The sequence below is a fragment of the Phocoena phocoena genome, chromosome 13 (assembly GCF_963924675.1).
Source record: "Phocoena phocoena chromosome 13, mPhoPho1.1, whole genome shotgun sequence".
Taxonomy (NCBI): Eukaryota; Metazoa; Chordata; class Mammalia; order Artiodactyla; family Phocoenidae; genus Phocoena; species Phocoena phocoena.
Window position 1 is genome coordinate 12,729,551 of NC_089231.1, and position 25,958 is coordinate 12,755,508.

The following is a 25,958-nucleotide window of genomic DNA, read 5'->3' on the forward strand; positions in this document are numbered from 1 at the left end:
GTCCGCTCAATTAGGCGGCAGCCGCGACGCTTTAGCCACTGGAAGCCCCACCCCCCGTGGTCGCGCCCTTCGCAGGCTCCGCCTCTTCCCCTCCGGCCGCCGCCCCGCCCCGCGCCGCGAACCCAAACACCGGGCTCGCACTGCGCGCGGCCGCGCGTGATCGCCGGCGCAGCCGAGCCCTGTGCGCCTGTGCCTGCGCCGCCCGCCCCAGGCCCCGGCCTCGGCCGAGCGATGCTGCTGCTGGCGGCCGCCTTCCTCGTGGCGTTCGTGCTGCTGCTCTACATGGTGTCTCCGCTCATCAGCCCCAAGCCCCTCGCCCTGCCCGGGGCGCATGTGGTGGTGAGTGGCCTCCTGTTGCTGCGCCGCCGCCTCCCGGCCCGCTCGGTCGCCCCGAACCCCGGCGCGCCGGTCCGCGACTCAGGCCGGGCCGCCGACGTCCCCTTCTCCAAATGGAGGGTCACTTGCCGCCCTCCGCCCCGGCACTGTCTGTTCGGAGGGCTTCGGGGACCCTCCCTCCGCTGCCTCTGGCTCCTCCCGGGGCCGGAGAGCGGGGCGGCGCGGGCAGCGCCAGCGAGCTGGGTTCCCGCACTGCAGGGGCTCGGGAGGCTCTCGTTAATCCCCGGGGCATCCCTGGGATCTGGATATTTTTGTCCTCGGGTTTCCCGATGAGTCAACTGAAGAACAGAGAGGCTGAGAAACTTTGCCAAGGACACCGCGGTCGGTGGCGACGCCGGGCAAGGCGCGCGGTCCCGGCGGAGTCGCAAGGAGGCGGGCAGCGGGGAACCGGGTCCCAGCCTCCAGGACCCGCCGAGGCAGCTGGGAACTGGAAGGTGGCCTGTGCGAGTGACAGTTGCCAAAGGAATACAGGAAGTGACTCACCTGGCGGGGGGACGGGATTGCTCTAAACCCGGTGGGCTGGCAGTCCTGGCTAGCGGTGTTGAGTCGCTTCTGTCCAGTCTACACTGCCTGTCTCTTGTGAGCTCAGCCTGGGGTCGACTGACTGCTGTCCCAGTGCAATCCTCTGCCGTCGTTTTGGAGTCAGAGGGATGAGCGGAACGACCTGGCTAGTTAGTGCTTTAGGAATGAAGGGGATGTGGATGGATTTGGTTTGTTTCTTACCAGAAGCTCATGTCTTCAAGGATCCCTTTTCTGCAGGTGGGGCACCTTTCTTAAAACAGAGGGAATGCCTTCTTACCTGCGCCCAGCACGTCACATTTTGCTGTGGCTTTCTGGTCCGTTTTCTTACTTGATTTTCTCACAACCCCGGGGACATTGAGGCGGGAGGTTATGAATAAGCAAAATTTGTTACTAAGCTGGCAGTGCAAATCCTCCTGGTGCCAGAGGTGACATATGGGTGTCTCCGCTAAAATCCGAGCCTCTTCACCGAACTGGGATGGGATGGAATGGTCATTGCTTTTAGTGTGCTTTAAATCGGGACAGAGTTTGTGGATGGGAACATATATTTTCTTTAATTTCTCTCATAAAACTATTAGTGTTTTTCCAAATCCTGCTATTTCTGATGTGGAAGATAGAGGAGGAGGTGAGTGTAAATTCATTACAGAGGGAGAGAAGAGCAAAATTTTACAGTCATGCTAAAGTCTGAAAGTGTCACATCTGCAAGAAGACTTCTGCCTCAAAAGCGTGGCTTTAAAAGTTGGAATTTTCAGAAGTGGTATTTGCAGAGCATAACTTGTAAAAATGTAAAGTCAAAGCAGTAATGAAAAATTTCATTCAGTGTTTATAAGGGACTTTCAGTTGATGTTGACTCTGGTCCTACCAGCCCCATCATGCTTCTGCAGGCTGTAGATAAGATAATAAACACATCTCCTGGGGTAGATCCCGAAGAATTTCTTATTTTCACTATCCCGTTTTAATATGCCGCTATAAATAATGTGAGGATGACATGAATAATACACATGATGTCACCATCTGTCTTCTTTTTTAATGTCATAAAAAGAGTGAAAGTGTAATTTTTTTTCTTGAGATTTGTTACGACTAGACCCAGTTGTGTTAGAAAAGGGGCCAATGTTCAGAGTGTCTTGCTGATGGGAAAGCGTGAGCAGGCTTAGGTCATAACTTGTTCTGTTTTTAGAGCAATTCTGATAAACTAGTGTTATCTCTCTAATTACAGTGGTAAACCTATTCAGCAAGTCTTACACAGTATATACTTATTTAAATCAGCTGTTTTTTTTTTTTTTTTAAAAAAAGCTGTTTAACTGACTTGGTGAGAACTAGAAAATCAAGTCCTCCCTTTTGGAGAGATGGGTGGGAGCAACTGTCCTTGCAGCAAAGCACCCCTTCTCTTGCCCTCAATAAGAGGTATATGGTGCAAATAAAGAGATAGTAACATTTAAAACAATATTTGCAATGAACAGTAAGAGGGAGTGACAAAGAAAGGAATTAAACTGTTATCTTTAGGGTCTCACATCTCAATTTACCAATGGCCGGGCAACTCAATACATATTTACCATTTTTCTCAGCCATTAGGAAAATCTCTTATGTTTTCTTATACCAATCAAGAGTAACATAGTCTAGATGGACTTATGTATATTCTTAGATACCTTTTATGAAGTAGCTGGCTTAGCCTAGAAGGTCAGTTTCCCATGAACCCTGACCCAAAAGTTGAAGTCTTATTCTTGTTTTTATGGACAAATCTTATAAGGTTACCCCTGTCCTTGGCTGTGCAGTAATTTAACATAGCTTGCTTACCTATTACGGTCTAGAAAAAACGCCAGCAATAATCGGAATATCTACATGGCACTTTAGAGCATATAAATTTTCTCAGTAACCTCATCACTTCAGCTTCTATCAATTCATTGAATAACAAATAGTGAAATCTTACAAGTTTTTTTTGGCATTGTATTTTTTTTCAGGGAAATGGCATCGTACACCATTTTGCAAATTAATGTAGACAAGTATTTAGCAACTGCTTATGCAAAGTGCTGTGCTAGGAATGAGGGAGATAACTTGGACTTGGTGCTTGTTGTCAGGGAACTTAGAGTCTGGTAAGGGAGCTAAGGCAGGTACAGAAGTAACTGCATGAAGTAGAAGGTGACAGGCAAAGGACAGGACAGAGGGACAGAGTCCGGAAAAAATTCTTGGAGGAGGAGACATTGGAACTGGCCTCTGCGAGTTAGGTAGGATTTGGAAATGCAGCTGTGTGGGAGATGTTGAGTGGAGGGACCTCTAGGCAGCAGGAACAACATCATGAAACAGCTAAGGACATTTTTAGGGACCTTGCTAATTGCTATGGAATTGGAATATCTGGTGAAAATTCATAAGCCAAAACTACCCATGAAATATTTCAATAGCAAGGAGGTCCTCAGAGGCAACTGTTAGCTGGGGCAGCAGGTATATTTTTACAGTAACCGGTAGATAATTGGTTAATTTTCCCAAAGAAATCCCTTCATTAGTGAGAAGTTGAGGCTCAAGAGAAAGTAGGGGCATCTCACGGACATAGGTACATTGTGTAGGAGGATGTCATGATGATTTTAAAATCGTGAGATCGATTGGTCAGAGATATTCTTTACAGCATGATTTATATCTAACAGTAAAATATTCGAAATAATCTAAATGTCTAACAATAGGGAAATAGTTAAATATTTTTTGATACGGCTGTTTAATGCAATATTGTAAAGCCTTTTAGTTTTTTAACCTCAGACATTACAAAATAATGTTTTTTAGAGTAGGATGCAAAAGCGTGTAAGGACAGATGCCTCTCTGACACTTGCTTTCCCCCCTCACCTGACGACTCCAGGCCCCCCACTCCCCTGGCCCATGTTATAAGATGTGTATAGGGAAAATGACTAGAAAGGTAATGTTACATTCGTATTATTAAGTAAAATATATATTGAGTCCTTCCTGTATGCCAGGCCTTGTACTAAGCGCTAGGGATGCAGTGGGGAGCCAAGATAGAGTTGGTATTCTTATGGAGTTTATGGGGTGGTAATGGAAGAGATGGTTGTGAGTCAAATAACCACACAAGTAAATGCATGGCTGTTTGGTTATGGAGTGATGTAAAGCAAAGAAAACAGAGGATGCAGTGCTGCAAAGTGGGTTGCGGTGGGGTAGAGGGCAGTCCATGAAGGCTTTCCTGAGGTAGTGAGGTAGAGCTGAGATTTAATGGGTGAATCGATGCCAGTTAGATGAAAAGAGGGGAGGAGAGCATTCCTGGAAGGGAAAATAGAATGTGCAAAGGCCCTGTAGTTGGAGAGAGCATAGAACCAAAAGACAGCCAGTATGGCTGAGCTATAGATGGTGAGGGTTAGACTAGTGCAAGAAGAAAAGCTTTACTTTTCAGTATTTCCATGTGATCATGTATTACTTTATAATAAGCAGTCATTTAAAATATCATAAGTGTATGCAAGTGATTATTCTTTTCATCTCCTGTAGAGCTGGTCATGCATAGGAGATGTGTAGTAAAGAAATGGTTCATTTGGGTTTGGACTCAAAGGCAGACTAGTGTTTTTTATTTTTACTTTTTAATTTATTTTATTGAAGTATAGTTGACTTACGATGTTAATTTCTGCTGTACAGCAAAATTTTTCATATTTTTTTCCATTACGGTTTATCACAGAATATTGAATATAGCTCCCTGTGCCATACAGTAGGGCCTTCTTGTTTATTCATTCTGTATATAATAGTTTGACCTGCTAATCCCAAATTCCCAATCCATTCCTCCCCCACCCCCCTCCCCTTTGGCAACCACAGGTCTGTTCTCTGTGTTTGTGAGTCTGTTTCTGTTTCATAGATAAGTTCATTTGTGTCATATTTTACATTCCACGTATAGCGATATCATAGGATGTTTGTCTTTCTCTGTCTGGCTTACTTCACTCTGTATGATAATCTCTGCATCCATCCACGTTGCTGCAAATGGCATTCTTTCTTTCTTTTTCATGGCTGAGTAGTATTCCATTGTATATACATACCACATCTTCATCCATTCATGGATGTTTAGGTTGTTTCCATGTCTTGGCTATTGTAAATAGTGCTGCTGTGAACATAGGGGTGCATGTGTCTTTTCGAATTATCAGACTAATGTACTGTTTATTAGCTAGATGTACAGGGCACTTCCCCCTCTCGTCCCCCCCCCCACCCCCCCCGCCCCCCCTGCCACAGTGAACTCAGAAAAATATCATAGGTGTGCAATTGATAGCTCAGTACTGGAAACAACGCAGGCCCGGCTGACAGTGTAATCTTTCCACGTCTGCACTTAAACTCCATTCATTAGGTCTGGGATGAAGATGCTACAGTAGCTGAAGATCTAGTTCCTGTAGGTTGGGTTTTAGAGCCCATCATAGTTATTTTAAATAAACTTCCCACAGAAGGGAAATTTCAAGTGCTAAGATTTCTTAACTTCTGCTTTTAGGTTACAGGAGGCTCCAGTGGCATTGGAAAGTGCATTGCTATCGAGTGCTATAAACAAGGAGCTTTTATAACTCTGGTTGCACGAAATGAGGTAAGTCTTCTAGGTTCATTACTATTCACCTACTAATTCATCGTTACATTGGTCACAGAGGCTATGCGACCGTCACAGTGTTCACACCGGTGGGGAAATCGCTCACGTCTGTGGTTGGAGGTGTGATTCCTGAACCACTGGTTATTTCTTGTATTTGGGACAAAGACTTCTTGGCTGAAGTCAGGTTAGTTCCACAGATATTTTTTCAGTGCCAGCAACTCTTAGGCAACATCATGGACACTGCAGATCTAGGAGCGGCCAAAACCTAGTTAAGCACACACCTGGCCACAGGAAGCGCGGGGGCCGCCACCTCCTCGGAGGTGCCGACAGCAGCCATCATGGGGCTCATTCCTAAGTCCTGAAGGATGACGTGTAGGTGTTTTTCTATAATTTGCTTATGACATGATCTCCATCTCTAGTGAAACCCAGACCCTGCAGGGGAATCTCACTCTTCCCCAGCAGTTTAGCAAAACATGTGTCTCTCTGTGCCGAGTCAACACAAGGTCTGTTTTTCTTTCTTTCTTTTTGATTTTCAAGTGTCTGTTATTCTTGCCAGAGCCCAGAGCAGTGACACTGTATTCCCACGAGCAGTCATGGCGTCCCCTTGCTTTATGAGTGGGGGACGGACGGACCATGGCTGTCCTGCCCAGTGCTGTCGTTCTGTGCTTGGCCTAATTGCTTGGGTCACAGTGGGTGCTCCAGACATCTCTGTTGGATGAAGAAATGAAGGGAGGGATGATGGAGAGAGTGGGTGCTCCAGGGCGGCATCGTTGATTGGGGGTTTTGGCTTCACCTGTGAATAAGGAGGGCGGTAGTGTGGTGGCTGCCAGGTAGGGGTGCACAGCTGAGCAGGGCTCAGTGAGGAAGGCAAGTCACGGGGGGCCCGGGGGAGATGCGTAAATAATGACACAGAATTAGGCTCGGGCGTCCATCATTTCTTTTAAAAATGAAGAAAGGCACAATTAGCTACCTTTTATTTATCCCCTGACCCCTCCAACAACGCATCTGCTTTGGCGTTGAAGCCACCTTCCATGACTGAAAACACGACTGTGATAAAATGGCATTTTGTGAGATTTAAACAATGCTGATATCTGACGAAAGGCAGATGAAAAACGAGGCAGGGAGTTCAGCATTTCAGGTGCTCAGAAGCTCTTTCTGTGGTCCTGGCATTGCTGGAGGTGAATGAGCCTTCTGGCACTGATAAAGTCTTTATTTTCTAATGTAATTTTCTATTCTGATTTTGGCAAAGTCAGGTGGTGTACATCTTTATTAATAGAATAATATAATTTTATTATAGGCACATTCTTGTTTAGAAAACCCACGTGTCTTTTAGAAGGATTCCCCCCCTTCTGTTCTTCTCTGCTATGGTGATGTATTTAAATTTCAGCTTTTATAGCAAATGAAGGCACTGTAAACCGACCTCTGTCTTCTTGAAAATGACTACAACAAGCAGAACTGAGACCTTGGAAGAATTACACAATTACGTGGGTTATAGCTTTGCTTGTCCTCAGAGTGTCTTCGAAAGTATCCAAGCATAAGTTTACCTAGTCCGTCTGAAAACTGATTTTGACTATATTTGCTTTTCAGTAGAGGAGGAAAACATTGGACGATCTCGTAGGAAAGCATTCTTGACATGGAATCACATGTACCCTTAAGTTTGGGAAGCACTGCATATCAGCATGGTTGTTCTTGTTTCATATCTAAGTAACATCAAATTAAAACATTTATTAGAATTGGTAGGGTGACCCTTAGCAATTAATACTGATAATAGGGATTTTGAGGTTCATTAATTTTTATTATTCTCTTTCTCTGCAATGAATTTTAAAACTTACTTTCACTTAGCCATAGCTTAGCATACTTTACAGCTATGTGTCCACCATAGCTCTGCAATATGGGTGCTGTCCTGCGTGTTTTTTGGCATTTAATAAATCCTTGTACAACTAATTGCTTTTTCTCTCCTTTTAAACAAACAAGTGGACAAATAGACAATCAGTAGAACTAATTGTTCTCTGTTACTTTCAGGACAAACTGTTGCAGGCAAAGAAAGAAATCGAAAAACACTCTATTAATGATAAACAGGTAAAAATCACTGCCCTCGTGATGCATTTTCTATACTAATCAACACAGGTGTGCAGAGGAAAAGAAGAGGTGCTTCAACTGTGAATAGTTCATTGAAAGCACGTAAGCTTTTCCTAATTAAAATACATATTAGGCTGTCTTTAAAAAGATGAAATTATTTGAATTGTCTAGGATTTCATGTTATTACCGAAAACAATGTATAGACTCTAACACACATACACACACAAATGATCAAATAACAGAGTGCTTTCCTAGAAAATGATTTCGTTGCAATTATTTATTTAAATTAACTTGAGGGGAAGGAAGTATTAAATTTTTTTTTTGGTTGTGGAAGTTTTTGATGAATAAAATGGTATGTATATATATACAATATGTATTTTAGTATAAAACATAATAATAAATCGATAGCCACACACTCATCACCAGCTTAAGAAATGACATTTACCAGGGCCCCTGAAGGCTCCTCTGTTCCCCCCATCAGCCTCATCTTCCTGTCTCATTCCTAGAGGCAACCCCCAACTTGATTTTCGTGTTACTTCTTCCATTGCTCTTTAAAAATAATTTGTCCATAAATGCCTGTGACACTAAGAAGAGTATTGTTTACTTCGGCTTCTTTTTGAACTTTATGGCATCCTTCTTATTTTGCTAGCTTTATTGTGATATAATTCACATACCATAAAGTTCACGCATTTAAAGTGTACAATTCAGTGGTTTTTAGCTTATCCACAAAGTTGCACAGTTATCACCAGAATCAATTGTAGAATACTTTCATCATCCCATAAAGAAAGTCCATATTCATTAACAGTCACTCCTTGTTCTCTCCCAACCCCCGCTTAGCCCTAGGCAATCACTAACCTACTTTCTCTCTCTCGGTTTGTATAACATCATTCTTTGTGTACGCTCATGCAACTTTATTTCTTCACCTGATACTATTGTTCACATTCCTCTCTGTTGCTGCATAAAGTAGTAGTTCATTCTTTTTTTTCCTTTTTTTCCTGCTGTCTAGTGTTTTCTTATATGTATAGACAACCTTCCATTCATCAGTTCTACTGTTGGGTGGATACTCAGGTTGTTTCCAGTTTTTTTGTTAGTTTGCTTTGTTTCTTGCCGTTACTAAAGTTTATCCCTTTGTGCACTTGTGCAAGAATGGAATATACCTAGAAGTGGAGTTGCTGAGTTGAGCGTATGCATCACCAAAGTGTTTACACTCTCACCAGTAGTGGTCGTTGACGCTTTGCCAACACTTGGTATTGGCAGACTTTCTAATGTTTGCCTTTCTGATGAGTTTTAAGTGGTGTTTCACTGTAGTTTTAATTGCCTCTTTTCTTTCCACGAGAATATATTAGAGAACTTTGCATGTCAATATAAATGAGTCGGCCTCATCTTTTAGAACTGCTGTGGCATAATATTGAGTACCCCAGAGTTTATTTAATCTGTTGCCTCTTGTTGGCTATTTGTATTTTCTTTTCTTTTGCATTCTGTGATGCACATAAAAATCCTCATCCACCTCTCTTTGTGCACCTATGTGAGTTTTTCTCTAGTACCGTGGCCTCTGCCTGTATCTCCTTCTCTGAAGCCCACAAACATTAGAAAGCTGCCAGCTCAGCAAATCTCCCCAGTTTTTCGTTTTTTTTAAATATCCCCGTAACTTCTGATAGAGAATGAAACATCACCCAGAGCCACAGATCTGAAATGTCCTGGCTGAAGGCCAGTCACGCCTGCTGCTATCGCCATCTCTGCTCTGGGCTTCTTCCTCGTTATTCCCACTCCTTCATCTATCAGGAGGCTTCAGGTCATGTGGAAAGTTCTTGACTTGCACATCAAGGAAGGCGAAGATCATCGGGCTGGGCTGGGCAAGTAGGAGCCTGATCCTGCCACTGGGCCCAGAGCTGGCTTGTTACTCCTCTTAGCAAAAGCAGTGCCCTGGGGGCATTCTTTTTCCTGGGAGTTGGTAAACATTTTTTTTTGAAATGTTACTGACCTGTGGTATAGGTTTTATTCACAGTAAATGATCTAATACCGTATGAAAAGGCATGTTTAAAATTAATTGTATGATTCCTACTCTCTTTTTTAAAACATGTCTTCTGTATGATGATGGGATAAAATTCAAGGACAAGCCCACTAGTCTGGAATATTCCAGGTTACGTTTGCGAAGGGGCTTGTTTCCTTTTCATAGGAATTTAGGCCATTAGGATGGGATTCCTTCTTGCATTAAATACAGCTTCCTGCCTGATGTTATCAGTCCTAAGGCAACGGGGCTCTTTTTATCCAACCCTTTGGCCTCACTTCTCACATCGTGGCTTCTTAGAGCTGGGAGGGATCTTGCTCGTCACTAGCCTGTGACACTGTTACTGTACAGGTAAGACCACTGCAAACGTCTTGGGTTCCGCTCAGCTGGTGAATGAAGGGACAGGATTGGAACCCCGGCTTCCCCAGTGCCGTGCCTATTCTTCCCACCACAACACACGGCCTTGGACTTGCAACTGCACCTGGGTGCATATCGTGGGTGTGTGCACCCTTCCGTACACACACGCTCTGTCTTCCACTTGGCTTGGCGGCCAGTCTCAACAGGGAGGAAACCATGGAAAGACTGAGAAACTGCCAACACCCTTCTGCTTCTCTCAGTGACCTCCCTGGGAACATAGAACATTTCCTATGTCAGAGGCCTAAGCTCTGATTTGAAAACATTGTCTGAAAAGGAAAGTTAAAACAGTAGCTTGGGCTTCCCTGGTGGCGCAGTGGTTGAGAGTCCGCCTGCCGATGCAGGGAACACGGGTTCGTGCCCCGGTCCGGGAAGATCCCACGTACCATGGAGCGGCTGGGCCCGTGAGCCGTGGCCGCTGGGCCTGCGCGTCCGGAGCCTGTGCTCCGCAACGGGAGAGGCCACAGCAGTGAGAGGCCCGTGTACCGCAAAAAAAAACAAAAACAAAACAAAACAAAAACCAGTAGCTCACTGTCCCCATTAGTGTTCTTAATTTCTATGTCATAAATTTCTATCAAAGTAAGCACCAAGGGACTCCCCTGGTGGTCCAGTGGCAGAGATTCCACACTCCCAATGCAGGGGGTCCGGGTTCAATCCCTGGTGAGGGAACTAGATCCCACATGCATGCCGCGACTAAAAAAGATCCCGCATGCCGCAGCTAAGACCCAGCGCAGCCAAATAACTAGATAGATAGATAGATAAATAAATACATACATTCCCCAAACAAAGTAAGCACCGAGATACATGCTTTTTCCCCCTTTTCCCCTCCCTCCCTCCCTCCCTCCCTCCTTCCCTTCCTTTTCAAAGACTAAATGGCTGACCTCTTCCCATCATCCCTCTGTGCTGTGCATCCCTAAACATGGCCAGGTTTCTACTAGGTGGGCTTGGACTCAGCTTGGTGACCCCTCATCTAGAAAACCTGTAAATGGCAGTTCAGTCCAGAGTCAGGGACCTCAAGCAAACCTCAGAGTGAACCAAATGTGACTTGGTTTCCCCTCGGCTCCCACAGGCCCAGATCTGCCCTTGGCCTAGTAAGATGATTCCACCAGCTTAGCCTCCCAGCTTGGCTGGACTAAGGAGGCTTCTGGGAGTAGATTCTGTTGACTTATCTCTTTATTCCACCTACTGGTATTGAATCCCAAGAGGGCAGTGATAGCTCTGATACTGCTCCAAGAGGAGTATTTTTTTAAACGTATTTATTAAGTTTGCTATTATTTTTTGACCACTTTATTGAGGTAGGATTTGTGTACAATAAACCACACCAATTTAAAGAGTTCAGTTGGATGGCTTTTGACTGATGTATCACTAAATGCTTGTGAAACCACCCCTGAAATCCAGACACAGAGCATTTCCATCACCCCTGGAGTTTGCCCTGCCCCTCTGCACCCTGTTTCTCCCTCTACTCCTGGGTGCACGTGGCTTGTGATGTACTTCCTGTCACTATAGTCTAGTTGCGTTTTAAGAGGAGAGTTTTTACATTTCTTTTTCTAGCTTTAGTGAGGCATACATAGACAAAAATTGTATATATTTAAGGTCTGCAACATGACGATTTAATATATGTTTACACTGTGTAAGAATGACCGCAAACAAGTGGATTAACACGGCCAACACCTCACGTAGTTACCGCTTTTGTGTGTGTGGTGAAAACACTTCAGATCTACTCTCTTAGCAGATTACAAGTCTACAGTACAGTATTAATAACAATAGTCACTATGCTGGGCATTTGATCCCCAGAACTTATTCATCTTCCACCTGAAAGTCTGTACCCTCCAACCAGCATTTCTTAGAACATTCTTTTGAGTTTGCTCAAAAGAGTTTTCTTCAAGAAAGTGCACCCCCGACCCCATTTGTCTCTCCAAATTGCATTGTCAGCAGATTTCAAACCCTGCAATCTGTACCTCTAAAACTGGACTCATTCTCTATTGGAAGAAAATTGCCTTTAATTAAAAAAAAAAAGTTCTTTTAAAGGTAGTTTCAGACCCCTGCATAGCTTTGATTATTTTTTTCTCTGTCTAACAGGTGGTGCTTTGTATATCAGTTGATGTATCTCAAGACTACAGCCAAGTAGAGAATGTCATAAAACAAGTAAGAGGTTGGGTTAATTGGAATTAATCTGCTCGCCTTTCGATTGGTTTGCCATTTTGGTGTGTGGCTTGGAGTTGACATATCTTCCTTGTAGATTTAATAGTTTTATAGATTTTATTTATTGGCATTGATTGGCTACTAAGAGATTCCTTTCTTCTCTTTCTTAATGCCCACTCTGATACATTTTTCCAGGCACAGGAGAAACTGGGCCCAGTGGACATGCTTGTAAACTGTGCAGGAATGTCACTTGCAGGAAAATTTGAAGATCTTGAAGTTAGTACTTTTGAAGTAAGTAAAAATTTGTTTTTTCCTCATTGGGGTAGCCCACGCACTAAAAGGGAGGACTCATTCCTGGCTAACGGCTTTATGAATGAAATAGGTGAAATGCGTTCAGATTTAACAGAAGCTTTAGAAAACTAGAGGATGGACAAGATTTTAGTCACAGTGACCATCCAGCCTTAGAAGTTTAGACAAGTCTCTGAACCTTGGTTTCCTCAGCTGTAAAATGGGAATGAAACCTCCAACCTGACACAGATTACTGCGTTGATTCACTGAGGTCATATCATCAAGAGAGCTCTTTGTACGCCAAGAGAGGCTGGATTTTCTTGTCAAGTATCAGTGTTTTTAACAATGAAAACCCAAAAAAGGTGAAGAGCAGACTCTAGAGTTTTGAAACCAAGAGACAAAGATAATGCGTCATATTCATATTTATGTTTTTAAAAAGGTCAGCCAAAGAAACGCACATCAGATCTGAAGGCTTTCTTAGGTGCAAAACATGTTTTTCTTTTGTTGACATTGCATCAACCATCTCTTTCTTGCTGGTCTCTAGAGCCTTCCTGGTAGCCATGGATTTTGAATGATTTGCTCTGTGAAGTTAAAATGCATCCCCCTCTTATGGAAGAGGAGACTCCAAGAGCAGCAGTTTGCATCTTGCTTCTGGCGGACTGTGGGAAAGCACCGTAAACTCTGTGATTGGGCGAGCTAGGCGAGTCCAGATGGAGAGGGAAGCAGAGGGATGCCGTAGCGGGGACTCTAGTGTCTTAAGGCTCCTTTATCAACTCGGCATAAAAGATAGTTGTCTTGACCTGTATGCCATTATCTCTAAGTATTGACAGGGAGATTTTGAAGATTTTCTCAACAGCTGTGTAAAAAATCAGTTGTGGGAAATAGTTGTAGTCTAGGTATGAAATGATGAGGGGAGAGACTTCAGAGGCAGCCAGCGAAAGAGGAGTATGTGTGCGTGCGTGCGTGCGTGTGTGCGTGCATGCGTGTGTGCGTGAAAGATGATATAAAGGGAGAATCAGCAGACTCACCTTGACCGGTTGTGGACAGCAAAGAGGATGGAGGTGTAAGTAGTTATGTGGCTGTAATAAATAAATGCATAGTTGTAAAGCTAAGACCTCAGGACGCGGGGTGTGTCCAGGGACAGAAGGGGAGGGATTGTTTCCAATTGTGTGTTTGATGGAAGTCCGAAGGTAATGGAGTGAATGATTTGTGGGGATTTATAACTGAGAAGAATAGAAGGAACTAAGAGTATAAGACCAGGTGACTGTGTGGGACTTCCCTGGCGGTCCAGTAGTTAAGACTCCGCGCTTCCACTGCAGGGGGTGCGGGTTCGATCCCTGGTCAGGGAACTAAGATCCTGTGTGCCACTCAGTATGGCCAAAAAAAAGACCAGGTGACTGTGTGTGGGTATCAATGACAAGGAGAAAACGTGAAGCAGGTGAGATGAAGGAAGAAGTAAAATTCATGTATAGAATATGAAGCATATGCTGAAATATTTAAAAAAACCTCAATTTATTCTCAACCTTCAGTCTCCAGCACACTATCTCCTTCCTTCTGTCTGTCTGTCTCTCATTCTGTCTCACTTTCGTTTAGAAAAACAACTGATTTCTTTCCCACCCACACCAGTACCCACGCACACAGACTGTTGCTCTGTCCCCAGCAGCATGGGACAGTAGGAGAAAAGCTGGCCTTTGGCATCAGTCTAAACCAGTTTTAAATCTTAGCACAGCTGGTTTCAAGTCTAACCATTTACTACCTGTGGTCTCAGGCAAACCGTTCTTCTTCCTTCTGGCCTCAGGTTTTCCTCCATCCTCAGCCTCCATCTCTGTGAATGGGACGTACGGCTCCCAGGGCTATGAGGATGAAGTAGCATAATTGGGTACATAATGCTCGGCTCAGGGTAGCCGTGTGTAAATATTAATGTCCTTTGTCTTTTATTCATTCAACCCACAAATATTCGAGAAAGCCTCTAGTGAATCGAGTGTCGTTCTAGGGCCCGGGGATGCTGTGGTGAGCGAGAGAATAAAGGCTTGGCCCAGCTAAGGTGGGACAGACCAGGCAGGATCCAGCTTATCAGCAGTGTGATTACAGATGCGCTAAGTATTGATACTCGGGGGAGAGGAAATGGGAAAGGAAAAGAGGAGGCTCTTTTACACAGTGTGGAAGGTGACCCGAAGGGCAGGTGCAGAGACACCAAGAAGGAGATCCAGTCTGGAGAGCCAGTGGCTGCAGGGGCCCCGAGGTGGAAAGAGCCGGGCAAACTCCAGGAGCTTGACTAGGAGGCCAGGAGGCCAGAGCTTCCTGAGCCCTGGGCATGTGGGATGGGGCCACTTTAGATTTCAGTTGAAAACCTCTGAAGGGGTTTAAGCCAGGCTAGGGAGTAGTGAGATCTGAATCGCAGCTTTTAGAGGCTCTTTCTGCCTGCTGTGTCAGGAGACTTTTAGGACTGTCAGGGTGATTAAGACAAGGGCTGGTGGTGTTGCGAAGTGGATGGAGGTGCCGGCGTGGGTCACTGTGGAGTGAGGGCGGTGAGAACAGAGGTCAGCACGGCGCAGGGGCTTAAGCAGCTGACAGGGGATGTTGGAATTGGCCTCACCTCCGAAAGGACTGGGCTTTAAAGAGGAAGGCTGGTTAACCCCAAACCTGTTGCTCTATTCCAGTGACAGGGCCTCGTTCCAGGGATGGTTTGCTGTGGGCCCCGCCGTCTCTGGCCATCGCCCCTCTACCCCTGGCTGCCCTGAGAGGAGGCAGGAGGCCACTGTGCTGCAGAGGGCGTCCCCTTCGCAGGCTGTCACGCGCCCCTCTGCTCTCTCCCACCTCGGTCTGGTCACTTGCCTTGTTCTGGTCAAGTCCAGGTGTGGGCTTATCACCGACACCCCCTGTTAGAACAACACTACCACGTTTGATGCATTTTCTGAAGATAAGAGTTCCTTTTTCTTTAAGATGAATTCTATCTCAATTATGTTCTTTGGTTTGTTTGGAATTTTTTTCATTTTAATTTTGCTGAAGTTCACATGCATGTAAATCGCAGGTACACAATAGTTTGTGCTGTCATGACTCATTGCCGGGGGACTTAAATTAAGCATGTCCTGTGTGGCTCCACAGGGAGAGGACTCGTGGAAATGTGCTCCTGGTTTCCTCTGGACTTTGGCCGGTGTGCCTTTTGCCCCGGCTGGTCTCGCTTTGTGTCCTTTCACTGTGATAAGCCTTAGTCGTGAGCACAGCTGTGTGCAGAGTCCCGTGAGACCTTCCAGCAAATCGCCCACACTGGAGGTGGTCTTGGGGAACACCAACACACTTCTCTTAATTTTCCTTTTCAGTGGTTTTCTCTGTGGGTTCTTGGAGCTGTATCTTGTTTTATCTACCTGTAGCTATCAATGAGAGTAGTTTTTGATGGGGATTACTCTGCTGCTGTAGATCCATTTGGGGAGAACAGACATGTTAATAATGTTGAGTCTTCTAACCCTTGTAACATAATATATATCTCCATTTATTTAGCTTAAGTTTTCTTTAATCTCTCTCAGCAGTGTTTTGTAATTTTCAGCGTATGGGTCTCGCACGTTGTTTTTCAGTATTTCATGTCTTTTGATGTTAGTGTAAATGGTTTCTTTCATTTCAATTTCTGAGTGTTCATTGCTAATATAGAAAAATGCAATTGATTTTTGTGTACTGATCATGCAGTGTTGCTGAACTCAACTATTAATTCTAGCGCTCACTGGACTTTCTACATGGAAGGTCGTGTCATCTGCAAGTGTTACTTCTTCCATTCCCATCTGCATACCCTTATTCCATGGGCTGGAACTTCCAGTACAGTGTTGAATAGAAGCTGGTGAAAGCAGACATTCTTGTCGTGTTCCTGACCTTAGGGAGAAAGCACGCAGTCTTTTACTATTAAGTATGATGTTAGCTGTAGTTTGTTTTTTGTTCTCTTTTTTAATTCTTTTTTTCTTTTTGGCTGCACTCAGTACCCTGACCAGGGGTTGAACCCAGGGCCACAGCAGTGAAAGCCCAGAATCCTAACCACTAGGCCACCAGGGAACTCCCTGTTTTTTGTTTTTGGCAGATGCCCTTTATCAAGTTTAGTAGTTTATCCTAGTTCGCAGAGAGTTTTTATAAGGAATGAATGTTGAATTTTGTCAGTTGCTTTTTCTGCATCTATTGGGATGATCATAGAGTTCTTTTTTAGTTTGTTAATATGGTGAATTACATTGACTAGTTTCCAAATGTTTCCAACCTTGCATTCCTGGGATAAACGCTGCTTGGTTGTGATTATTATTATCCTTTCTTTGTTCTTGAGGGATATTAGCTATACTGTTCAGTAATGTTATTTTGTGATTTTGTATAAGGGTCAGGGTGGCCTCATAGCATGAGGAGGGGAATAGTCCCTCCTTTTCAATTCTCTGGAAGAATTTGTGTAGAATTGATTTATTCTTTTTTAAAGGTTTGGTAGAATTCACCAGTGAAGCCTGAGGTTTCCTTTGTGGGAAGGTTTCTAACTTTAGTTTCTTTAACAGATGAAGGGCTACATCTATATCTTTCTATCTGTTTCTTTTGGAGTGACCTTTGGTAGCTTGTCTCTTTTAAGGAATTTGTCCATTTCATCTACGTCATTGAATTGGCAAAAGTTATTCATCATATTCCCTTATTATTATTTTAACATCCGTAGAGTTTGTAGTGATGTCACCTCTCTCATTTTTGATATTGATAATTTGTGTTCCTTCTCTTTCCTACCAGTATGACTACAGATTTATCAATTTTGTTGATCTTCTCAACAACCAGCTTTTGGCTTTATTGATTTTTCTATTTTTTTTTCTATTTCATTTATTTCCTTTTATTTTTATTACTTTTTTTTCTGCTTACTTTTGCTTTAAGTTGCTCTTCTTTTTATAGCTTCTTTAGGCAGAAGCTGAGGTCATCCATTTAAGGCTTTTTCCCTTTTCTAACACAGATATTTCGTGCTGTGGATTTCCACCTAAGTTCTGCGTTAGCAGCATCCTACAAATTTTGATAAGTTGTATTTTCATTTTCATTCGGTTAAAAATATTGTATAATTTCCCTTTCCATTTTCACTTTGACCCTTGGATTATTTAGAAGTGTTACTTAGTTTTTAAATATTTGGGGGATTTTCCAGAAATCTTTCTCTTTCTGATTTCCAGTGGAATTCCATTGTGGTCAGCAAACATACTTTGTATGAGTTGAATCCTTTTGAATTTATCGAGACTTGCTTTATAGCCCAGAATATAGTTTGTCTTATAGCCATTCCCTGTGCACTTGAAAAGAATATATAGGGTCAACCCCGCATATCCGAGGATACAGACAGCTGACTGTACCGTGCCATTTATATGAGGGACTTGAGCATTTGCAGATTTTGGTATTGGGGGGGCGGGGGTCCTGAAACCAATCGTCCATGGATACCGAGGGTTGGTGGTATTGTGCTGTTTTGGGTGGAGTGTTCGATCAGTGTCGATTAGGTCCAGTTGGCCGATAACATTGTTCAGGGCTCCTGTCTCCTTACTGATTTGTGTCTGCTTGTGTGTCAATTATTGAAAGTGGGGTACTGAAATCTCTGATTATGACGGTGGGTGGGTTTGTCTATGTGACTTTTTTAAACAGACTCAGCCCACATTCCTGTCCTCCAGCCCCCGGCGGTGCCTGGTGTGCTGCATCAGCCTTTTGGGGCTTCTGTGGTTTAATCTTGCTTTTTTAGTTTATCTTCTCCTCACCTCGCATTCAGCTTTCTGCCAGGTTAGTTCTCACTCGTCATTCTTTTCAACGTCCGAAATGTCATTGCTGCGATTTTCTTTGCTCATGTGGATTCTTGCCTTGAAAAAAATCTCTGTTGAGATTTTAGTGGGGTCTCAGAAGGGAGCTAAGGTTTACACATGGGTTCAGTATGCCTTCTTTTTTTGTCAAACCAATATAATAATATTAAAAAACATTTGGGGGGGAAAAATGGGAATCCCAGAATCCTAACATAGTCACTTACAATTTTCTACATTTCTTTGGTTTTGTACCTGTGCACATGTACTTTTATTTAATATTCAAAATAGTTGCAGTCACGGTGTAAATACCGTCTGCCCTCTGCTTTTCTTTTTTTTTTTTTTTTTGCGGTACGTGGGCCTCTCACTGTTGTGGCCTCTCCCTGGCTCACGGGCCCAGCCGCTCCGCGGCATGTGGGATCTTCCCAGACCGGGGCACGAACCTGTGTCCCCTGCATCGGCAGGCGGGCTCTCAACCACTGCGCCACCAGGGAAGCCCTGCCCTCTGCTTTTTTTAAACTAAGTATTTCCCCCTGGCCTGCTGGTGTTTCTGGTCATTGTTTCTAAAAGTTACTTAATGCTGTTGAGTTAACGTTTCATGATGGACTTAAAGTTTGCCAGTGAAGTGTTTGGTTTCACATGGTGATAGATCTAGTATTTTTACAAGACTTTTAATATAGAAACATTGTAATGCAGTATCCTGAGACTTTCAGGTTGAAAATGTAAGGTTTTTAAGAGTTCCCAGGATGAGGGGAAAGTAGATCTTGGTGCCTCTGTGAGTTCTTACCCATCATAATATAAGAGCCGACATTTATTGAGTAATTGCTGCAGGTCAGGGGCTGTGCCAGGCGCTTGCCTTGTGTTTCCTCTTTCAATCCTTGCTGCAGGCGTGTGAGATCACACCCATATTAACCCTGTTGTCACTGAGGAAATAAATAGAGTGTCTGACTTTTCTGTTCATCATCAAATAGGCAGTAAACGGTAGAGCCCAGGCTTTACACCACAGTCGCTGCTGTCAACCCTGGTCCCCGTCTCTTTGTGGTCTTCCTGTCACTTAGAACTAATAGAGCTGGAAATACTTGAAGCTCTTTCCTCAAAACTGTTTCTCGAAAAGTGTTACCTGTAACATGCAGTGTACTTTTTATAAGGAGAAGACTAATTTTGACCAGTCTTCAGCAAAGATGTAAGTGCTCTCGTTGTGAGAATGTAAGGCTAGATTGAAATAGGCTCCCAGTGGTAGGTCCTGTGTGTCACGGTCACCTACAGGATCATTAGGCCTTCATTTGTTCAGCAGATCGGCTGACTCCCAGTCACTCGGGCTCCACTGACAAGCTCAGACTTGGTGAGAAGGCAGGATGCCCGTGGGATGCAGCCTTGGGGCGTTGACCTTGCTTAGTTCTCGCGGCCTCTTTGTTCCCTGCAGAGATTAATGAGCGTCAACTACCTGGGCAGCGTGTACCCCAGCCGAGCGGTGATCACCACCATGAAGGAACGCCGCGTGGGCAGGATTGTCTTCGTGTCCTCCCAGGCGGGGCAGTTGGGCTTATTTGGTTTCACAGCCTACTCTTCGTCCAAGTTTGCCATCAGGGGATTGGCGGAAGCTTTGCAGATGGAGGTAAGAGCTGTCTTCAGTCAGCCCAGCAATATATGTTCCCCTTTAGTCTGTAACTTCCTTACACGTGTCATTGTATTAAATTAGAGATTTGTAGATTTGGCATTAGTGAAGGAGAATTGATGCAACCCCTGAACTTTGCAGTTAACGTGCTTTTTTCATTGCATAAAAATTTAATACACAGTTAGCACTACTGACATCTTCGTAGCATTACAGGCATACCTCAGAGATTTTGTGGGTTCGGTTCCGGATGCAATAAAGTGAATATCGCAATAAAGCGAGTCACATGAATTGTTTGGTTTCCCAGTGCATATAAAAGCCACGTTTACACAGTACTGTGGTCCATTAAGAGTGCATAGCATTATGTCTAAAGAAACAATGTACATTCATTCCTTAATTAAAAAATACTTTATTGCTAAAAAACGTTAACCATCATCTGAGCCTTCAGTGGGTCTTGGTAATAACATCGAAGATCACTGATCTCAGATCACCATAACAAATGTAATAATAATGAAAAAGTTTGCAATATTGGGAGAATTACCAAAATGTGTCTTAGAAACACGAAATGAGCAAATGCTGTTGGAAAGATGTTGCCAATAGACTTGCTCAGTGCAGGGTTGTCACAAACCTTCAACTTGTAAAAAATGCAATATCCGTAAAGCACAGTAAAGCAAAGCATAATGAAGTGAGGTGTGCCTTTACTGGCCTGATGCTGTGTGTGTGTTTGTAAGATATTTTATTCTTTAACTTTTTGTTGTTGCTGTTCTTTAACATTTTTAAAGGTACCCCTTTAACAAAAAAGGTCTGTCCTTTATGACTGACTAATAAAACTAACGTGTTTGAAGAAAGAGCTACTGTGTAGCTCTCAGTTTTTAGACAGATTCATTTAGCTTGATCTCAGTTTCCTTGTTTGTAAAAATGAGAAACTAAAAATTGCATTTGGCTTTCCTGATACGTATATTTTAATATCCTAAAGGAATATTGAATGTGAGTGCGTTTTATCTTCACAGCGAATAGAACATCTTGTGGAAGGAGGATGTGGTTAGGATTAGCATAAAATAAGCACTTGTCAGATGTGTATAACCTTCCTCCTCAGCTGCGTGAAGTAGACTTCTGCGTTGTTGTCGCATGGGGATGCTTGGAGAGCATCTCACGTATCTTTCCAAAATCACGTACTTTAAGGTAAAATTCTTATTTCTATATACAGTTGACCTTGAACATCACACGTTTGAACTGCGCAGGCCCACTTATTTGTGGATTTCTTTCAATAAAGACTATAGTACCTCATGATCTGAGGTTGGTTGAATCCGTGGATGCAGCTCTGTGGGTACGGAGGGCCTCCTGGAAAGTTATACGTGGAATTCGGTTGTGCAGGGAGTCGGCGCCCCTGACCTCCACGTTGTTCAAGGGTCAGCCGTATACTGAAATATAACACTACATCGTGATGTTAAGAAGCCCACAGGGAACTTCACTGTGGCCAGTCCTCTTATAGTCAGAGTGTGATTTGAGAATCCCATTTAATGATTAAGATCAAGGGTGGATAAATTTTTTTCCTGTAAAGGGCCAGAGAATAAATATTTTAGCCTTTGAGGGCTAGATGGTGCCTAATGCAGCTACTCACACCTCTTGGGATAGCAGGAAAGCAGCCTTGTGCAAGGTTTAAATGGACGGGTGTGGCTATGTGCCAGTAGAAACACAGGCACAGGGCCATAGCTTGCTGACCCCTGATTCAGAGAGCCCCCAGAAGAGCCCTTGATGGTACATGGCAGAGTGCCACGCTGCCCAGATATTGGATGAGCAATGCAGTGCAGACGTGTTCTCGGGTCAGTGACAGAATCCCGACCTGCCACTTAGGGACTGGTGGACTGTGCTGTTCTCATCCCAAAGAAACCAGCCACACATTTCATTGTCATCAATGTCCTTGATCCTCTTAATCAATGACAGGTCATTGTCATATATGCTTAGCCAATGGGGCACGTATGCCTGTGAAATTTCCAACAAGAACACCGGTATTTCTTTTGTAGTTTTCACTTTGAAAAGTCCCTTTATGAATAACCGTCTTATTTTTATAACACTTTTGTGAAATATACGAGGCAGATGTTGTTATGCCACCTTCTAGATAATAAAACTGAGTCTTCAGTAAAGCCATTGGGTTGCTCAGAGCCACGTCATTACCCTGTGACAGAAATAGTAACAAAGTCCATGCCTTCTCGTTCTGCCTTTTGGCTCCCTGTCTGCCTCTGTAACGTGTCTATAATTCAGGTCAGGGGTTGCCTCACCCCTTCACATCGGTCTCAGAAACCCAGTAGGAGAAGGAATAGTTTGGAATTGAAAGGTCTGCGCACGAGGGCTTTTTGTCCCCGAGTCTTGTCTTGCAGAACGACTTCAGGATTCACTCGTTTAGGGCAAAGTGTATGATCCGGGCAGCCTGGTTTCCTTTCGGGTAGAAAGAAGATGTTAATAAAGCAGAGAGAAAAGACAGGAGCTGCTAGTCCAGACGAGTCCCTGAAGCCTCCTGATGACACGCGTGATTCACAGGCTGCAAGTGGCCGGTCTGGACTTGCTGGTCAGCTTGACTTCGCTCCGTACTTGGACTCCATTAAAAATGCCCTCACATAGGGCTTCCATGGTGGCACAGTGGTTAAGAATCTGCCTACCAAGGCAGGGGGCACAGGTTCGAGCCCTGGTCCGGGAAGATCCCACGTGCCGCGGAGCAACCAAGCCCGTGTGCCACAGCTACTCAGCCCACGTGCCTAGAGCCCGTGCTCTGCAACAAGAGAAGCCACCGCAATGAGAAGCCCGTGCACCGCAACTAAAGAAAGCCTGCACGCAGCAACGAAAACCCAACGCAGCCAAAAATTAATTAATTAATTAATTAATTAAGAAAAAAAAACAAAAACTAAACACGTACATGGAAAGTAGCTTTGAGGGGAAGTAAATTCAGTAATCAAAATCTAGTTTGTTCATAGCGGAACTTGCATCAAAACAATTGTTTCCTTACAAACATATCCAAACTTATCCTGTTTTTGAAACCTGGATCATTTGGTCTGTTTGGCCAAGGTGATTTTTGTGTTTTTGTGAATGAAACCTTCTAGACTTAGTCAGACTCTAAGTGCTGTTTATCATTCTTTTTTGGTTTAATGAACTCTTAAATCTTCCTCTGCACCCCAGCCCTTGACCCCCAGACTAAAGTTGGACCTAGAAATGTTTTACATACAATGACTAAATTTGAAAGAATGCTTTGTTGGCTTTTTTTTTGGTCGTCCTTTTTTGACTCAGTCTTTTAGGTACAAATACATCATTTAAAGATTTTAGAAGTTGATCTTTTTGGAAAGCAGACTTCTGAGGTGGGGTGTAGCCAAAGATGTGGTAGTAGAGACCAAGTAAAAGAAAACTAGGTGTCCCCCTTTCTATTTCCCTTGGCCTCATGCCCCGCCCCCCAACCCTGTCTTCCCGCCATGGCCCACAAGTAAGCCGAAGCTTAAGTTCTGGAGCTTCATGTCAACAGCTGTAATCCTTCCTCCAGCCCCCATGCCTTGGCTTTGATGGAATGAGGAACAGCACACCTTAGGTGAGATAATTTTGGTAATAAGCCAGTTCTTGAGCACGTAGGGCGTCTTTCTGATTGAGAATGAGGCCAGGTAGAAGGGTGGGAATGGTAGCAGGATGGGACTAGGGCAGAGCAGTGGGGGAGACAGAATGGTCAGTGAGCAGAACAAGGAAATGCAGACAGGGGCTACGTAAATGGGAATCAGTGAAGTCCTGGCTGTAAATTCTTAGCAGAAGTGGGCTTGAGGAGTCAGCACTTGTCTTAGCAAGAACCAGTGAAGCCAAAGTAACCTCATTTCCTTTTCTGCCGGGGTTATGGGATCAGTCGATTAAAGGAAGGTTGTAGATATAGTTTATATAGATTTTAACAAATTATTGAACCAAGGGTTTCAGGGGACTGTAAGCTCCACGAGGGCGCAGTAATAATGCAGTAAGTATTTGTTGGATAAATAAATACAGCGGTTAGGTTACTAGCCACTGGAGGTATCCAGCCATAGGTTGAGAGGGTCATTTGGCTCCATGATTGTAGGGAGGATACCAGTACCCAGAAAGGGATTGGACTGGTTTCTCCCAACCCTGACAATCTGTGCCCACCCCGGGAAAAAGCTGTTCTGGAAAGCTGTTTTAACCATTTGGAAGCTCAGCCATAACCTTGCCTTTGAGAAACACTGCTTTGACATCCTGTCTTCTGTTAGCTTAGTACCACTGCCGGGGAGGGAGCAGTGCAGAAGCGACCGCGTCTGAGCAGTCAGCTTCAGGCTTTGGGTGGGCCGTCTAATTACTGCTTATTGGCTTTTCTTTCTTTGGTGGTGTTTCTCTCTGGTCTGTGCACAGCAAAGGGCAGGGCCGTGGGAGACAGTTTTTAAAGTCAGTATCTCAAAAACAAATGGAAGAGGAATTGCTTGCTCATCAGCCTCACTGCCGGGCCGAATCCCGAGCTATTGACGAGCACGGCCGGGCCTTGAAGCTGCATGCCCCGGCGATGTTGAGTGAATGCACTCTCACGCCCTGGGTGCCTGGAACCGAACCAGCAGGGACACCGTCCTCTGCTCTTGCACTACCTGGGCTGGCTGGCCAGGCTGTCCTGCCCGCGTGCTTCTCCTGCCCCTGCGGCTCCTCCGCGGCCCTGAGGACCGTGCTTCACAGAAGGAGGCAGGGAGAAAAAAAGCCAAATGTAACACAGGACCCTGGGATGCTCTCAGAGGCTGTTGCACGAGGAAGCAATATAGTATTGTCACTTGCAGCTTCCTTAAGACGCACAGTGGTCTTCCTCATGACCAGCTGCCTGTCCGCTGCCAACTTCCTTAGGCGTTTCCGTGTGGCTAAACAGTGAGCCAGAAGCAAACAAAAGTCATGGCAGAGATTCTGATGGTTTAATCCATCCTGCTTAGCGTCACTAAGCCTCAGGGCAAGATACGAGCGTGGAGCACGGGGTCAGTGGGAAAGGTGTGTCCTGTCCGACCAGCAGGAGAATCTTCTAGAATTGTCGGGGGTGTGTTTATGAGTGAGGACACCCAGCAGTGAGGTAAACAAGCCTAGGATTCTGTTCCAGAGAGAGCCAGGGAGCTGGGAAGAGAAGCTGGGAAGGAGTTTGCATGTATAGATGTGGGATGAGATGGTTCACAGGTGAGGTTGTCCTGGTCTGACCTGGGGGGTCCACGCGGGGGAGCGTCCTGTCTGCTGGCCCTGTGGTGGAGGAAGTGACCCCTGAGCCCCTCATTGGCAGGGGAGTTCCTGAACCAGCACACTTCTCAGGGGATGGATATAATTCTAGACCCGGGTCTGGGGTGGCGCAAGAAGGGCATTGGGGAAGGGATTTGAATGATCTCAATATATTTTGTAGATGAAATCAACATAACGAGGGTTTGAGAAGCAGCCGTAAAGGAAAACAAACTTGTTTTCCTTCCTGATGGCCGAGGGGTAGACCTGTCCCGTGGCCTTGGCCACCGAGCCCAAGTGATGTGCGGTGGCAGGGAGGACGAGCGGATTTCCCCTTAGCATCATCTGCTCCCCTCATGGGCAGCTCCCAGGCCCCTGGTCAGCGGGAGTGGAAGAAACTTAGAAGGAGGCGAATCTCCCTAGCTCAGGGCCAGCTGTTTTCTGGAATCGAGGTTGGGGTGAGCCTTTTGCCTTTACTTCTAAATGATCTTCAGGACCAGGAGTTTCCTGATTCACCTGGTGGTAGTTCTTCTCTTACAGAATCACCCTGTTGGTCTCACCACCTTTTGAGAAAATCAGGGCCGTATTTAGAATGTCTGCCTGGCAGCCAGTGCAGGTTGATAAGGGAGCATGCGAAATTGTATCTTGTTTACTGAAGGGGTCGATGTTGTCTCTGAAATGCAGGTGAAGCCGTATAATGTTTATGTCACAGTTGCCTACCCACCAGACACAGACACCCCCGGGTTTGCAGAAGAAAACAAAACCAAGGTAAGTATGCCTCTCTGTGCCCTGTTTCGAGTTTTGAACGTAGGAAACCCGTTTTCCCATTTTCTGTCTTTCCACCCTTCGGCCTGGGGGCATTTTCATCAGTCAGAAAATTGAGTTCCTTTCAATTTATGTGCTTGCAAGAGGCCTCCGAACTTCCTGGAACTTTCATTTAGAGTCTTGGAGGATGTAGCCCTATTTCCAAAGGCCATTTTTGCTAAGAAT

General features: G+C 44.6%; 1 protein-coding gene across 1 annotated transcript in view; it reads left to right on the plus strand.

The window, feature by feature from the left end:
• Positions 1-231: 231 nt before the first annotated feature.
• Positions 232-25,958, plus strand: part of KDSR (3-ketodihydrosphingosine reductase) — a 36,131-nt gene continuing 10,404 nt past the window's right edge. The window contains exons 1-7 of the mRNA XM_065890111.1: positions 232-339; positions 5,369-5,458; positions 7,481-7,537; positions 12,039-12,104; positions 12,297-12,392; positions 19,572-19,763; positions 25,653-25,736. Coding sequence (XP_065746183.1) covers positions 232-339; positions 5,369-5,458; positions 7,481-7,537; positions 12,039-12,104; positions 12,297-12,392; positions 19,572-19,763; positions 25,653-25,736 — 693 coding nt within the window. The remainder of the gene's footprint in view (positions 340-5,368; positions 5,459-7,480; positions 7,538-12,038; positions 12,105-12,296; positions 12,393-19,571; positions 19,764-25,652; positions 25,737-25,958) is intronic.